Below are 18,235 nucleotides of genomic sequence, written 5' to 3' on the forward strand. Positions count from 1 at the left end.
GCAGAGTTCCCCAGAAGGTGATAGATACTTCCTGAGGGGACCTGAGGCGTCATGTGCTAGAGGGAGCTGGTGAACCAAGAGGAAGCATAAAACTAACCAAGGTAGTAAGGAGTGTATTGTGTTCATCCCAGAATGGAAAAGTACCCAAAAATTTTCTTGTTAAAAGTGCAGCTGCTTTCAATTCTGGGTACTTGAGTACAAACAAGACGAGACGTGTATGAGTTTTACTTGAGTAAGTTTCCAGAGGGACATCGGTGACTTGAACTTAAGTACATTCCCCACCCGTCCCACCCCTCATAGCAGCTGTACTTCTGAGTAAGTAACTTTTTGGGTATTTTGCCCACCTCTGACTCTTTCCATATCTTACTTGTAATCCTTCTTACTATATTTGTTCTCTGTATTCCAAAAAACTAGAGGGGTGCATAGGCCATAGAAAGATTCTGGATGTAATTCTCTACAGAGAGCTAGTGAATTCACAAAGCTTTAAAATTCTTGTTTTCAACACATGGTCTTTTCTGCCTTTCAGTTATTAAACTAACGGGGAGGCAGCCAGGCCAAATGCTCACATTTGGTTTGGTGATATCCCAGTCCTGCTGTCGTGATGGATAGACTGCTGGGCCAGACCTGAGAGCTCCTGTGACCCTTCACACCAAGTCACAACACATGGAGCAGGGAGTGAAGCTCAACCCCAGGGGACAGGAGTCACTGCTGAAGAGTGAGTTTATTTAAATCAGGGAACTGGAAAAAGCACAGTATCCAAGAAATTCTCACCACTGTAATAGATCTGCAGCCATAATGATAGTTTATGACACTATGGCTACGTCTACACTAGCCCCAAACTTCGAAATGGCCACGCAAATGGCCATTTCGAAGTTTACTAATGAAGTGCTGAAATGCATATTCAGCGCTTCATTAGCATGTGGGCGGCCGTGGCACTTCAAAATTGACGCAGCTCGCCGCCGCGTGGCTCGTCCCAACGGGGCTCCTTTTCGAAAGGACCCCAGCTACTTTGAAGTCCCTTATTCCCATCAGCTCATGGGAATGTGTTAGAAAGCATTCAGTTAGGTTCTTTATTCTAATACACTGGTCCCCAACTGTAGTACACACTCCTTTAGTGGGACAAAAGCCACCAGCAGGTGGCACATGGGTTGATAAAGCAGTGTTTCTCAACTGGTAGGTCACAGCCCCGTGAAGCAGCTATGGAAGTTAAAGAGTGGTTGATTTTTTTTTCCACGTTATACCAAAACCAAAAATACACTTCACTCCGCTTCTGCTGCCATGCATGCTTACCTTTCAAGGTCAAGTATGTTTTATCAGAGTTTCAAAACACACACACAAACTACACAGACTCTGTGGAAACAGCTGCCATGGGTGCTGGGGCTAAGTGGGAGGGAGCCAAGCTCTGTGCTCCAGAAGGGGTGGGGCCAAGGCTGACAGGGGCAGGGCCAAGGGCAGTCAGTCCTTAGTCCACCCCTCCTCCTCTCAGCCATCCAGAGCATCGGACTGCAACACTTCAAAGAGGCCTGGGGCGCCAGCTGCTACATTGGTAGCAGCTGGAGCTCTGGGCCCCTTTGAAAAGCCAGGCCTCATGGCAACTGTGCATTGGCAAGCCCCGCTACCCATCAGCAGATCTGTATAGTCTTATTCCTATCACCGCTATAGTTTATAATCTGACTCCTGCAGTAAATTTAAGGTAGGATCACAAAAATGTGACCTTCAAATAAGGGATGACAAGCCTGTAAAGGTTCAGAAACACCGGTTTAACGTTTGTCATCAAAGTAAGAAACAATTCTGACTATACTGAGTAACATTACGAAGGAGATGATGTGCCAAATACTCTTGACTTTTACATGTGGTCGGCTACATCTTAAATACTGAAAGCTGCTGCGCTAATGGAATCTTTGTTTTACTGTAACATTATGTAGTGTATATTCAAGAAACTGAGAAAATTTAAATGCCCCTGTTTTCCCACAGTACTGTGTAATTAACTAACTTCAATGACTACACTATATCAAAGAATACAGTTGTCATCTTGTGCCAGAACTCAAAGAATGTGGAAAGCAACTGAATAAATTTAAAATATTATGAATAGGGGAAAACTGCAATAATTTTAAAATTGGTGTAATATTTGGCATTACTGAAGAGGTATTTTAAAGGAAGCTGCACAAAAAGATCTTATTAGCAAGCTGAAGCAACTTCATGTAATTTTTGGAGTCATTACCAAGTAAAATATATGTATTTTTTATACTTAGCTATAGAATGACTACAATTAAATATGGAAAAAGCCAAATAAATCTAACTTGCTCCACCTGCAGTGAAAAAAACTTTAACCACCTGTATATTATACAGTATATGTAAAAGATCTTATGCTTTCCCCGCCTCAATATGACAATATCTGACTAATGCAATACTGCCTGCCATCAGCTCCCAGACTTTTCAGGATTTCCCCCTACTACTTTTTTCCAACCCACAATACATTAAAAATATCCTATGGACGAGTTCCCCTTTTGGTAGGGGAAAATGTTTTCCTATGAATCTACAATAGATGCCTTTAAAAATGTTCTAACTGGGTTTGTTACTCTTTTCATGACTCGCGCATTCCTTGGGTATTTCATCAACAAATTTAGGGAATACTGCGATAATATTATTTAGTCACAAATGGAAAATGTGAATGCTTTAAGAGCATCCAATGCACAGAGTGTCTCCCTTTGAGCCTATTTTTTTCCTGCATATATTTAAAGTTTTCAGTCTGTATCGCCTTTGTCTGGTGTTTACTTCTCTATTCTGTTATGGAAGGTACTTGGTCTCTTGGATGCAAATCAGAATGATAGTGATAATGTTTTTTTTTCACAAATTAGTTCAGTTTTATAATAAGCCATCATAGTCTTTGATCTGGGGACTTTTAAAAGTGGGAGTTAATTTTGCATCCATTTTAAAGCCATAAGAAACTCCCACAGAGATGAGAAATGGAATGTTTAGCTTTCCTTCCTCAGTGCCCCCTCCCTCACCCCAGTGTTTTTCTTATTGATGTTTATCAAAGAGGAACCAATTTATTTTTCCCTGCCCAATATCTAGTGTGCAGATCTAGACAGTGCCAAATTCAATCAAGAAAGCACTATACAGCAGACCGTCCAGCCTGACAGAGCCTAATGCCTGCAGAAAGGCTGGAGCAAAAAGATGGGAGTTTAAAGAAAACTGTCAAGGAAAGAAGTCTGATCTATTTTCAGCTGATCAGACTTGAATCTTAGGAGAGAAAATCACAGGGAAACATTTCAGTTTGTTGTGTCTCATTTATGGGTCTCCCTGCCAAGTGCTATCTATGCATATTGACTTCACTGGGGTGGCAACCAGGGTGCAAGTTTCAGAGGAGAGCTCTCAGCACTTTGTAGGATCAGCTCTGCCTAATATCATTAGAAAGCAAAAAGAATGGCAGCTTTCATTTCTCTCTCACTGCCATTGTGCTTGTCAGGCTTCTAATCACAACCTAATTCATCCATCTACAAATCTCCCAGAGATAAGCTTCTGTATAGCCAGGGAGGGCACATAAGTCTGCCACTGCTGCCCTCCCCCAAATCAGTCGCATAAAATCACCCTGAAAAACAGAGAAAAAGGCACGTTACAATTGATTAATCACAAATAAACAGCTTTGAAAGGCCACAGACTTAGTGGGGGAGCAGGGGAAGGGAATACAGGGCTGCAGCAGGGTTCTGTCTTACCGCATGACAAAATCTGCTTGATCTATTTGTCTGCCACAGCCACTTTTCTTCAGAATTCCACCATTTCCCACCACGGAGCATTTCTTCAATGGCAGCTGGAATGGGGTAGCCTAGCAACAGAAAACAAGGCCGGTTTTACAGAAAAGAATACACACACACAATCTTTGTTTGTAGCAGCCACTCCTGAGGCATACTGGGAGCGAGGGAGGGGATAGGTCTTGGGACAGTGACAAGAAAAGGAGAAAGAAGGGGCTGAATGAGGCTTGAAAATGAATCCAAAAGTATGAGCAGTCTGACTCCCACCCCCACTCCCAAAGTCAGACTCCATCAAGCCAGCATTACTAGGATAATGTACGTATTGTATAAAGCAGCATTTTCAAAGTAATAAATTACTAGTCTTCACAAAGAGTTGTGCAGTGGGATGTACTTTCCAATCCAAGAAAACATGAAAGAACGTGAGACATGAGATGGGTGAGGTAATATATTTTATTGGCCAGCTTCAGTTGGTAGAAGAGAAGTTTTCAAACTTCATGGAGCTTTTCTTCAGGTTTGGAAGAGTTAAAGAGTGTCTCAGTTAAATACTAATAGGGTTAATTGTTAAGAAGAAGGGGTTAACATGGGTTGCAAGATACCACTTAAACTAGGCAATTAACACCTCTGCAATCATAAGACAAAGGAGGTATAATATGTTACAATTGTTGTAATAAGCCATAAAATCAATGTCTTTGTTGTAACCATGATAGTTAGTGTCTAGCAGGATTATGAGTTTAAATCCCCAGCTTGGCTTTTGAAGGAGATGGGCAGGCTTCCCCTGAAGATGAGGACTAAGAGGTCAGATATGGAGTGATCACTTTGTGAAAAATGTTTGTCCCCAGAAAGCAGGGTATTTTTATCTTTTATTTTTCCATGTGGGTTCATTGGAAAGCACACTGGTTGTCTGATTTCACGTACATAGTTGCTGGGGCATTTTATGCACTAGATGCACTATAGCACATGTGCAGGATCTCTAGATTTTGAAAGGTTGTCTCTTCCACCAACAGAAGGTGGTCAATCAAAGACCTTACCTCACTGACATCAGCTCTCACATCCTGAAATTCGACATGACTATGACGCTACAAACAGAATATGAAAGGCGCCTTTATGAGACTATACACAAAAGACAGACTGTGAGAAAAGGAATAAATGTAGTTACAAGCAGGGTAGTGGGACTCCTCCTAAATTCTATGTCTGGCTCTACCACAGATCATTCTGTGGCCTCAGGCAAGATATTTAGGAGCTGACTTCAGACCCCTAACACCAAAACTAATCGATCCTGTCATAAATTGAGGGTATGGAGGAATACTTAGCTACCACTGGTGTAAGATCCCTCCTAGCACTTCAACAGTGCGTCACAATGTAGAGTCAAGATATTATGATGATGCTATGTGTTTACACTGTAGTAGCGCATGACAATAAAAACACATTATATATAGACTTGTAGCTTGTGCTGTCAAATGGGTGTAATTCTTGAAGTTGTATGTGTAAAAAAAGCCAAAAACGGGGCCTCATGTTTCAGTCACAGGTCTGTAATAATTTTGTGAGCATCTGCACAGCAAAACTGCTATTTTGAAATAATTTTGAAATAGTGGATGGCTTATTTCAAATCCCATAGACCTCCTTCTACAAGGAATAGCACCTATTCCAAAATAGACTTTTCAGATTAGGGGTGGTATAGAGAGGGAATAGGGTCTATTTTGAAATAAACTATTCTAGAATAGTTTATTCCTAAATAACGCTGCTGTGTACATATATTGTTTTGTGTCCTGCACAATGTGTGTGAGAGGAAGGGTGAGGCCTTCCTGTCAGTGTGGGGGTGGAGACTGAGCATCTAGGCGAGGCCTACAAGAAGCCGAACATGAATTGATTGCACAATAGTGGGTGTGTAGCGTAGATGCTTGGAAAATTATTCTGAAATAAAGGATATTATTTTGGAATAAGTTGGCTACGTAAATGTAGCCATAGTGAGCAACACTGCTGTGGAAACAAGTTTCCCCCTGGCTGGAGGCACAACCATCTCTTTGTTACCGAGATGGCTGTTACCCCTCCTTCTCTGATCGACTGTTATGTTCCAACTGCCATGGAACCATTGGATGCCACCATTCCATCTGGATCTCTGGGTCTGTAGTGACTGAATCAGATGATATTCTGAATATAATTGTGCTTGTAACTGTTTCCGTTCCTTCATGCTGACTCAAAAGACACTATAAGATTCTGAGTGATACTCTGAGTAACAACACTGGAATCTTATACATATTTCCTTTCATTTTGAAGACACTAAACTACATGGAGAAGAGTCCTTTCATCTGCCTCTGAAATGCATTCAACAGTAGGATCAGTTGTGACAGTCATTTAACCAGCACACAGTGGCAGTATCAATCACAACACAGGGAATAAATTACTGCACTGAATTAAAAATACCTGGCAAAACCAAAGTAGCAGAATACAATTACCATTCATAGAACTTTTCAGAAAACTGAGATTACTATTTTCCTCCTGTGAAAAACAGAAAAGCAAGGACTTCTAGCTACAAAAGTTGTCAGCAACTTGCTCTACAGGAAAGAGAGAATCGTTCTATGCATCATCCCTTGTGAATGCAGATGTAATGCTGCTGTGATGAAGCTTCACAAGACAATTTTTTGTCCCTGAAGAACAAACCAAAATGGTGACAGCACTCGACTTGTCTAAGTATTGGAGGGTGTGTACAGTGCAACAGTATGTATTGTTCTATAGTTGCATAAAGCACACACCAGGCATAACAGTGCAGTGAAGTACAGAGGCCAGATCCAGACTTTCAGCATGAATTATGAATGTGTTGGACTTTCATGTCTTAAATCCATTTTTGGGGTTTTTCTCTGCAATTAGCATTTTTCCGCTTCAGCAAACTGAATTCTCTTCAGCTGGTTGTAAACCATCACCTGCTTTATAATGAAGCATATAAAATATTTTGTGTATGTTAATCCCAAATTTCAATATGTTAAAGGAAGAAAAATCAGTTTTCCTTTACTGATGTCATGCTACTGCTAGGAACACAGTAACGGCATAGCAAAATGATGCCAAGTATGCAACCACATTCTTGCCTGTGCATCTATTTAACCAAGAACAATTTTTAATATATACCTTTATTGAACTAGGAATACATCTTACTTCAAAGGCGTCCCTGAACAAACGACAACCTGAAGGCTGGTTGAAAAAACATGTATAGAAATTTAGAATAGAAATTGTTAACTTTATTTAAATAGCAGTGTCTTTCCTACTCAAGGTATCACACGGCCCTTTGACAAGAGAAATAGTTACATAATGGTAGCTCAGGGGTGGCATACAAGCAAAATAGAGCAGTCATTAACTCTTCATTTTCAAGAGCTATGAAGACTTCATCACATAGGTCCTGTTTTAATACGTCAAAGCACTGAATCCCAAATTATGGTGGAAATGTAGGAGCTCCTAAATGCTTAGCAATATTGTAGATGAGTCAGAAAGTACAGTCCTTGGACTCTGAGGGTCCATGGTGAGTTATTCAGGGCCACACTGTGCCAGAACAGCATTCTGGACATTTTGATACATGGCAGGCAGCATTTTGCTCTCTGCACAGTGTGGTCTCATGCTAACTGTGTGTAAGAAGTCATTTGGATGGGGACGATACAGTAGTACTGGAAATAAAAGGGATCTGCGATATTTAGTCAGATGCCAAAGGATTCCTTTGGCTGAAAAAAGTTTGGAATCGCTGCCTGTAGAGTGTAGTCTGCCCAGGCAGTCAAACCTATTTTATCGAGATAGATTGTTGGCCAACACATGAGGGGGGGAAGGGGGTGTAAAAGCTAGAGTAATGTTTTCCATTTGCATTATTTTTTATCTCAAAATGCTTTATAAATATCACCGGCCACTGAAATGTAGCCACTTCGGTGGCCAGAGAGAAATTTTAGTCAAAAATAACAGGGCAGACCCCTACTTACAAAAAGTGATGTGAGATCTTTAACATTCATGCATGCCAGATAGAGCCCCCAAGTTTGAAATTATCTAAGGAGACTAGGGGACTGGTCACATATACTCTCTCAGAAACCAAGGCAGCTACAGTCCCCTTGGAAAATCTGATTCTCAGTTTTAAGGCCTGATCTGAAGGAACCCCACATGGTAAACTGAATAGATTTCAAAAGATCAAAGGATTCCAGTCTGTGGTTCCAGGAAGTCCAAAAAGGATGGAGATGTGTTTGTAGGCTAGGAGATATGGCTGCACCCTTCTGCACCAGCCTGCAGAAGATGCCAATTATAACATCCAAGGTGTGAAGGGAGTATATGATGCTATTCCTAAGGAGAAGGATTTTGCAGAGGAACTATGGAATTCCACTGAATTTACTGAGGCAAAACCCCTACTAGTGCTTCTCATGTTTGCATCCTTCCCCATGCTAAATGTGTGGTTTCATGTTATTTGCTAAATGGTGCTTTCAGAATGCCTTGTTCAACCCAAACCTTGTGAAGACACTGTACAAAACCCCTGACTTTTGCACTTCCAAGACAGGAGTGTTTGTGAAGAGCTGAGGATTAAGTGTCCCTTCTGCTCTGAGGAATTTAAGATGCCTTTGGCTTAATGAAGAGCAATTGCTTAGGAAGCTCCAGGAGAAACCTCTCTTTCTTGTTTTACATGTGACTTTTCCTTCATAAATAATTTATAATATAGAACTGTTCAGTTGCTAAAGGCTTTTGAGGGTCTTACATTAGTCTGTTGGTACAGAAAAGCCTATCTGTTCATATAAATATTCAAACTGAAATGTTGTCCATCAAACAGTATGAAAAACAGTTTTTTGTTTCTGCACACAGGCATTTTTATTTTTCATCTAAAAGAAACTGGTTAATCCTTGAAACCACGCATGGGAGCCCATCAACCTGAAGTCTATTTTAGAAGTAGAGTACCCATTCCCATATAATGTGTCGGTATGAATCATGTGCTAGCCCTTGATGTCTGGTGGCATGTTTCCTGTACTACTATTTTGGAGACAAGAGCTGTAGCTACTTCTAGAACTAGATCCTAGCCATCAGTATATTTGCTCTGAACACTCCATTTTTAGGTCATTCCTTCCTTTGGGATACCAAAAATACAAGGCATAAATATTCTAGGAACAATTATTTTAAGCTACAATATGAATATCAAAACAATAGGGTCCCAGCCCTGGCCCAAGGGGAAGTCTAGTACAAGTTCATACAGGTCCTTGCAACCTCTCCACTCCACCAATTTACTTGAAGGCTGCTTCCCTGCATCCTTCTGCTCCAGCTACTGTTGACCCCTTGTCAGCAACAAGATGAATCTCTGTACAACTGTCAGGTCACCTTATAGCAGAAGGCTTTCTCCATGTGACTGCTCCTCCTCTCATGCAATCTCCAACACATCATCAGCCTTCCCTCCCTTCATCTAAAACTTCTTTTTTCCTCTACTGATGGGGTTGGGGGTCCTCTCCTAGCTGGACACTGAACTGGGCAATCCCAAAGATCAACTCCAGTAGTTTCAAGCACTACACCATCCCTGTGTTAATTTTTATGTTTTAACAATCATGTTTTCCTAATGTTGATAAATGTTTTACCTCCCTTTGTTGCTCCACAGAAGACCATATAAACCAAAGGAGAAAACAACTAGACCTCCCCAGTTATTAACAGATCCCATATGGATCACAGCAGTGGATTTACAGAGCTCTTTGGAGGCACACAGGTGAGCTAAAATGAAAAAAGATATGATTTTTATGCCAATCTCATGATTTCTCAATACTCAGTCATCAGTACTAAGGCTGCCCACTGAAGACAGCAATACAAAGGGCCATGGATTTAAATGAAGCAATTTTCCCCTTGTAGTAATTTTAGGTGTTACTTTTACATTTGGTAGCTAAAACAAATTCCGATAGAATGTTGATATTTAAGTAGATGGTGTCCCTTTAAAGAGAATATGACAAGTGGAATTCATTCAGTGTAGTTGTAGCTGTATCAGTCTCGGGGTCTTAGAAAGACAAGATGAATAAGGTAATATCTTTAATTGAATCAACTTCTGTTGGTGTGAGAGAGAGAGATGATCTGTACAGGAATTCTGAGTGTACCTTTCTGAGACCTGAAGAGGAACTCTGTGTGGTTTTAAAGCAGCTCTCTCTCTCCAACAGAAGTTGGTTCCATGAAAAAAATTACCTCACTAAACTTGTCTTCCAAGTAAAACACATTCATTTTAAATTCCAAATCCATTTTACTAAAGTCGTACATATTAACAAAAAATCCTCAAAATTAAAAACAAAAATAGAAACCACCAAGTGGATTTTCACCATTTATCTACCACATTTTACTTTTTTGCATTTCACTTGCTGAGATGGCAAAACTTGACTTCTCAGTTCTCAACCACTGTCGCTGAAATTCTCACGTACTAGGAGACCTGATTTTTAATAAGTGCTGAGCTCTTTAAACTGAAGTTTGAGACAACAGGAGCTGTGTACACTTAGAACAGCTAAAAAATCAGCCCTACTTGCTTTTATTTTTGGGTATCAAAAATGGCAAGGGATAAGCTTCGTTTTAAATGTATAGTTACAAAATCATGAAAGCGCTCTTATTAAACCTATCATCTAAAATGCTTGTTTAATTGGTGCAAACTAACAAAACCTAAATATTGGGAATAACCTATCACATCTTCCTTTAGTCAAGGTATCTATAATGCAAAGAAAAACACAGAAGGCCTGGCCTTTTCCACTGGTTCAAAACAAATGGAACTCGGGTGACCTCAGAGAGGTTTCTCTGATTGACTCTAACTTAGGTGTGAGAAAAATCAAGTCCAGAATGTCTAATGAAAAGCAAAACCACAAAACAATGCATTGGGAGACTTCCATTTAATCTGGGGCTATTTTAACAGTACATCTATCCACAATTCACCAATTAGTTTCTTCATTCATCTAGAAGAAATAAATCATTGTCATCCACTTAAAAGATTATGATAATACCCAGAGAAATGTTACATGCTGCTACAGATATAGAATTCATATTAGATAATGCTGGCTTAATTCACTTCAGTTTCATTGTTATTTTGTTAACACGTTAATTCTTGCCCACTCACTGATAAAGGCTTTACCCAGCAGCCAGAGCCTTAGTGGGAAAATAATAAATATCAATATATTATGGAAACTCTCCATCTTAACAGGAAAGAAAGTAAAATCATCAGGAATGTAAGTTACATTAGAAAGGATTTATTTTTAATACATATTGTTATACATTTTGCAAATGATATTGCATTTTACACTGTCCCTGGTGACAGGCCAGCATCCTTACGAAAATAAGGAATTTCAAGTTGTTTCCTTAATGGCGTGCACCCATTGAAATAAAAGGCAACATTTCTCTTAAGTTAAATGCACGCAGAATTCAGCCCTTAGTTCCATTTTTCCTACTCATTCACTGAAAGAGAAATAAATGATACTTTTAATGAGAATTTTCTTTCTCCTGGAGTCCACACCATTTGCCAAGGCTTTAGTCTTTATACCTTTCTGCCAGACATCATGGGGACCCCTCCCTCCCTCCTTATTGTTTAGGCATCACCTTCAGTCTGATGGGCCTTTTGTTTCCCCATCGCAGAGCTGTCAACCAGGGAGAAGTGACAGCTTTAGGATGATTGGCCCTTAAAAAAAAACATTCCTAGTTACTCATGTCAATCAGGGACAGCATAAACCCTATGTAGGAATGTCAAGAGTGGCTTAGCCTATGGGTCCCTCCTACGTTCTTCCTCTGAGACAAACTGTCATTGTATAAATATATTAATTGTTTAGGGCCACCAGGTCAGCCTAAGGAAAACTAAAGGAGGCTCTGTAACAATCATTCTGGAATTTCACAGCTACTATTGTGAAGAACTACTGCCTCCCTCCCCTTTGGAGTAATGAGCTCACTCTGCAGTTACTGGCCTGGCAGGAAGACTAAGCAGAGTCAGTCAAAACTTTTCATACAAAATGCTTTTTGATAAAAAATTATGTTTGAGTCAAAACAAAAAACAGCTTTCTAAAGCAAAAACTAAAGTTTTCAAAGAAAAAAAATAGCAATAAGAGGCACCTTGCACGTGCACATCAAAATTTAGAAATCTGGATTCATCCTTAGCTAGAGATGTCTCATATTTGGTGACTTGTGTCCTATATTCAAATCTTTTTTTGTACTGAATTCCACTTTAGTCTCACTTTCTAATTTTGCAATGGTGATTGAAATTAAAAATGGGGAGTATTAAAAAAACCCAGTAAGATACATATAAGTAATAAACAAGCTCTCATATTTTTGTGTGAAAAACAGAAATGATGTGGGTTACAAAGAAAAGGTTCTTCTACAAGTGGTAGGAGGGGGGAACAGGTTTTCTGCATGGCAAAATCATGCATCTGGCAACCCACCATTTGACAATACATTATTAAGTCAGCAGTAACACAAAAAGCATTATTATTTTAGCATCCTCATAAACAATTACTATCTCTATGTCATGGAGAAACAAGGCCAAACAGCCACTGACTTTGTAATTTCTTCTGGAGACTTGAAATAATTCCTACAGTGATTCTCCAGCTGAAGACTTTTTTTCTTAATAGCATCAGTGCTCTTTAAAATGCATTGATTGTCAGTTTCAGGTATTTGAAACCCTCTGACTATGTACAGAACAAAATACAGGCCACAGCTCCCTGCACTTTTATGCTATTGTGTTTCATCTATGACCTGGAATATCCATATTAGGGGTGAGAAGGCAGTAAGGTCTTCAGATCAGTTTAATCCTTATGCTCACTAAAGAAACTGTCAAATTACTACCATATATGGTGTTGATTTTTATGATCCTTGGGGGGACAGGAATTTAGGTGGGGAGACTATGACAGGAACAGAGGTGGCAGTGGCAGTGACTGAAGCCATGGAAGAGACAATGAAGATGACCCAATTGGAAGCTGTGCAATCTACATGATCCTAGATGGATAATCTGAAAGAAAGCTTCCTGTGTGTGAAGTGCCTCTTCATTGAACTGATGGAAGAGAAGATCTGAGGCTTGGTGATGCACATAGAAACAAGGGCTGAGTTTTGAAGGGAGTACCAGCAGGTGATGGAGTATAGGCAAGAAGAGGCTGAGGGGAAAAGTCAAGACTTGCAGATGCCAGCTGGACTGAAGAACTCTGGGGGAAGACTGCTGGATGAGGAAAGGGGTCAGTGGAAGCAAGTGACTATGAGAACTAGGCAGAAGAAAAGACCAGCTAGTGAATGAGAAACAGAAATAAAAAGTACAACTACTGAGTTGGAAAATGAAGAATGGACACAGCAGGTTGTAACCAAAGGAGGGAGAACAAAGGAGATGATAAAAGCAACTAGGTAAGAAGTAAAATTCAATTGAAATACACTGAGTTCAATACCCTAGGACCATACAGGATGACTTGAGGAAGACTGCAAGAAAAAATAAAAGACGAGATGACTCACAGCCACAAAGAACAGGAGGAAGACCAGATAATAACACCATCACCAGAAAAAAAACAGGCCTCTGTGACTGGATACTCCCTGCTAAGAAGAACAGATAGGCTTGTCACCATCACTGATCTGAAGAACAGGAGCTAAGATACAGGAGACTGATGAAGATCCTAACGGGCACAGGAAAGAGTCCACTGATTATCCTTCACATTGGAACAAAGGACACAGCTAGATTCTCACTGGAACCTATCAAAGGAGACTGTGCCAGGCTACAGAACACACTTGAGGAAATAGAGACTTAGGTGATGTCTGATGGGATTCTCTCTTTAGAAGGGGTGAATGAAGGGGAGACAAGATTATGATGCTCAGTAGAGGGCTTAGAAGGTGGTACTAAGGAGGGCTTTGGGACATTTGAGCTCTGGGAGGCATTCGTAGACAGAGGACAGTTCTCATGGGATCTATTCCACCTGAGTAAGGAGGTAAATAAACCTCTGGGATGAAGGCTGGCATGACTCATTAATAGAGCTTTAAACTAGGGATCAGGAGAAACCACTGGGAGATGTTCATGTAATCTCTATGCCTGATTTTAACACTGTGGGAGGAAAATGAAGAATGGATACAGCAATGGAGAAATGACTGGTCTGGGGTAGTGGGACATACCCTAAGAATAGACATGCCTTGCACTGAACATACTAGCTTCATATTACAGGGAGACCTCATCATAACCAGAATTACTGAGGTTTGATTCCTCTTCATTCATGCCTACATTATTTTTATTTTTTGTGACTACTAGTCAGGAAGCTGGTATGGAACATATTTTCTTCCCTCAAGCCTCTGAACATTTTGGTACAGCCCTATTTAAAAGGCTTCTGCTCTTCAGCAACAAGATGCAGATTATATAGTAGACCCTTGATTTATGCAAGGGTTCCATGCCCACGCAACCTCACATAACTGGAATTTTGCGTAAGTCAGGCGGCGGCTTTTTGCATGGTGGACTGCATGTTCTGCAGCTGGGGAAGCAGCAGGAGCACCTGGAGCTCCTTTTGAAATGTAAGTCCTGAGTTTGGGGGAGTCAGCTGAGTAGGGTTAAACCTGATGGTGGGTTGGTGCTGTGGGAGGGGGACAGGGGGATTAAGCCTGGGGCAGGTTAGGGCTGCAGGGGCAGAGTGTGGAGTTGAGCCAGAGCCGCACACAGGGGGGGGAGATGGTTGAACCATGGTGGGGAGGGAGCAGGGACTTGAGGCAGAGCCACACGTGGGGGTGGTGAGCTGGGCCATGGGGGGGCAGGGTTTGAACTAGGGCTGGGGGGGATTGAACAGGGGTGGGAGGATGGAACCAGAGCTGTGTGTGGGAGGTGTGAATCAGGGTGGGGGAGGTTGAGCCAGAGCCACACACAGAGGGTGGGTTGAACAGGAGCCATGCTTGGGTGATGAGCTGGTGGGCGGTTTGAACTGGGGCCAGGGGGCTGAGCTGGAGCCACGCATGAGGTGTGGTAAGCCAGAGCCAGGCACAGGGGTGGAGGGTGAACCAGACCCATGCACGGGTGGGGGTGGGTCTGAGCCAGGGCCACACAGGGCCAGTGGGGTTTGAGCCAGGGCCAGAGGGAGCAGGATTTTGACTGGCGCTTAACTTGCATTAATGCAAGTTAGCCATAACTTGAAATCACGCATTTTGAGGGTTTACTGTATACATAAGGTAAAGAAGAGACTCCAGTCAGATAGGTGTCCTGTCTGCAGCTGTCCTGTCCCGCCAGCCTGTATGCAGACCTAAAGGCCTTACAGAGCAGCCTGCAGGCCTCAGAGATCAAGAGTGGAAACTTCCATTCCTGTAGTACAACCAAGTTACCATCCCTGTGTTACAGCCTGTTACAGCCTTAAACCCCACAAACATAAACACTAGATAGCCATATAAACCCTGACACCTGCATTTGAGTTGGGAATCTAGGAAACCAGTAAACAGGGCAAACTTGGTTTCAGAGTCATGAGAACACTAAAAGTGGGATTGAGCCAATATGCACACACCTAGCAATCAGCTAAGGGATAAAAACTTGGGAAACCCTGCCCATAGCTGAGTTTCACTGAGGACTTGCAGTCTCAGAGGTGCCCCAGGGCCCTCTGCAGCTGGAGCCAAGTCCACTGTGGCCGTGATGTGAGGCACTTCAGAACTGCAAGTCCCCAGGGCAGAAGGGATGTAAGCCTTCCAAAGTTCCTCTTATCCTGTTAAGTACATTTTCCTATTTTGCTTTTTGCTAGCTAACGTGTACCTTATGAACTTGTAGTATCATGGAGTAGTTAAGGTTAATAAAGTACATTATCCCTAATAAGCTCTGTGTTCACATGAATCCCATAATCATGTCTGTCCTTGGCCCTCTGAGTTGACAAGCTGCTGTTTAAAACACGCCTACGTAATAAAACTAGGCCTGGAAATTATTTCCCCAGAGTTCCAGGTTAACACATGTGCTAATGAGCAGAACTTCATTTTGAAGCATGAGAGTTGCCCTGTTATACATGAACAAATATACTTCCCTACGGAGATGTGCATGGAATATTCACAAGCATGAAAAGCCTCTCATGGCATTCTCTTACAGTCAAAGGCAATATTTACAAGCATGCTTACTACAGTAATCAACATGTTTCCAAAATCAATTATAACCATGTTCAGACTAGTAATTGTGAGAAAATAAGGGCAATGCATACTGGGCCAGATTCTCTGAAGAGCCAAATCTGCTTCGTTCATGAAAGAAAGTGCCCTACAGGGAGCCATTTGTGATTCCCTGGCTCTCTGCCCTGCACAGCTGTGGCCCCAGTATAGCTTCCCAAGGTACCTTCCCAAAGCTAAGGACTGCAGGAACACAGCTGTGTTCTGATCACACCTCACCAGTCACTTTCAGTTATTTCATTCTTGCTGCTGCTAAGAGCGTCCTCTCAACTAGGGAAGAATCTCAGCTGGCTAAATACAATCAGTACAACCAGGGCCACATAAAGGTACCAGATTAGTGGAGAGAATTTGACCTGTTATTTTTTCTATTTTGAAATAATAAAAAAGAAAAATAAACATCATTATATATAACGTATTTTGGAGACCATAAATATGTAATAAAAGGTTTGTATGTCAAAGGAATTGACTCTTAAATGCAAAAGTCCAAGGTAATTATTTTGAGAATTGAAATAAATCTTAAATTAATCTCACAGGCACTTTTGTGTAGAGAGAATTGGTGTATAATACCCTAAATAGTGATTTAGAAGTCTCTATTTAGTCTTCTAGTGTTAAAAATGTTGGCCATGATGCATCTTATCTACAATAAATCCATTGACACCAATATGATTCCTGCTGATACATGCAAGTTGCACCAGAATCAGATGATTGTTTCATATATTTTTAAAAAATTTCATAAAATGAAAGAATGTAATTTTGTAAATGTTAAAAGTTTGCACAGACAGAATTAATACCATCATATGAAAATAATTAAACACAAATATTGCTGAATGTTATATCTGTGTGTGTGTAAATACAGGATACATTTGCTAAATATTTTGTAGAAATCACCCGACTCTCTACCTTCTCAGAACCAAAATAAAATATAGGCAGGGGGAATCACCATTAGAATATTAAATGAAAATACAAACACTGTGGTCCACTTAGGTTAAGATTTCTGTTCTGTCCAGCTGTGCCAGGTGTTGCCTGCATCAGTGTGTCATAGCTAAACAGACCAGAAACTTGGAACAAATAATGGCATGCACAGTATCAAGTGACAAGTCTAAGTCTATCAAAACACAATATTTTTTCCATAAAAATGGGGTTGTGTTTTTATAAAACTGTGCTAGGAACATTATCCAGTCTATACTGAACAATATCATACAATGCCAGCAGAAAGATCAAATCTGGCAACTGCTTTTAATTAAACCGTAGCCTTGAAATATTTAGTGATTATGTCAGAATTAGAAATGTGTCAGCAAATGTGAGTATGCATCTGGTTTCTGACTGGAAATATGTGCAGATATGAGCAAATCCTATATTACAGCACCAGGAGCTTTCAGTAAAGATTTTATCAGCATACATAAAACTGTTAATTACTTCCAGGATGCTGAAAGGTGTTGCAAATGCGGTAGCTTATACTGTATTTACCAAAAGTCCATGTGGCTCAGTGAAATATAACCTCAGAAAAGCAAGAAAAGGAGGTACTGTATATTTTAAAAGGGTACGTTGTGGCTGGAGCTAAGGAACTATGTGGAGTTACATTTACCTGAAATGAAGTTATGGGTTAAAATAACTGAACTGCAATGACATGCACAATAAGAACAGGAAGAGAGTTGTCACTGGTATTCCTCTAGGGGTGCGTCTACACTAGCCGGCTACTGGCACAACGTCGAAATAGTACACGTCACGTCTACACGCACCGTGCACTATTTCAATGTTGAAATCGACATTAGGCGGCGAGACATCGAAATTGCTATTGCTATCCAAAGATGGGAACAGCATCCTACTTCGACATTCTATGTCGAAGTAGGGCGTGTGTAGATGATCCACGTCCTGCTATGTCGAAATAGCAGTCATCAGCTGAGGGGTTGAGAGATGCTCTGTCCAGCCCCTGCGGGGCTCTATGGTCACCATGTGCAGCAGCCCTTAGCCCAGGGTTTCTGGGTGCTGCTGCTGCTGCTGCTGCTGCAGCTGGGGGTCCATGATGTGTACATGGGGTCTGCAACCGGCTGTCAGCTCTGTGGATCTCGTGCTGTGCAGGCCGAGTGTCTGGGAGGGGCCATTTAAGGGAGTGGCTTGGGGATTTGCTGGCCCCTTTTATTTCGACCGGGAGCACTTGTGTGTGTGGACACTCCACATTTCCTTCCCAGGCGGCTCCTTTCGACGTTCTCTGTTGCTACTTCGACGTTGAATGTCGATGGCACCAGCCCTGGAGGATGTGTAGAGGATACGTGTCGAAGTAGCCTATTTTGATGTTCTTATGTCGAAATAGGCTACTTTGACGTAGTGTGCTAGTGTAGATGTAGCCTCGGTGAGATATCATACGGTGTTGGTATTAGGCACCAAAGGTCCCAACTGTCATTTAC

General features: G+C 41.3%; 1 protein-coding gene across 1 annotated transcript in view; it reads right to left on the reverse strand.

Annotated features, from left to right (window-relative positions):
• The window catches only part of ST8SIA1 (ST8 alpha-N-acetyl-neuraminide alpha-2,8-sialyltransferase 1), a 135,426-nt gene that overhangs the window by 50,751 nt on the left and 66,440 nt on the right, over positions 1-18,235 (reverse strand). The window contains exon 4 of the mRNA XM_074998806.1: positions 3,717-3,826. Coding sequence (XP_074854907.1) covers positions 3,717-3,826 — 110 coding nt within the window. The remainder of the gene's footprint in view (positions 1-3,716; positions 3,827-18,235) is intronic.

This window comes from Carettochelys insculpta, chromosome 1 (genome assembly GCF_033958435.1).
Source record: "Carettochelys insculpta isolate YL-2023 chromosome 1, ASM3395843v1, whole genome shotgun sequence".
NCBI lineage: Eukaryota > Metazoa > Chordata > Testudines > Carettochelyidae > Carettochelys > Carettochelys insculpta.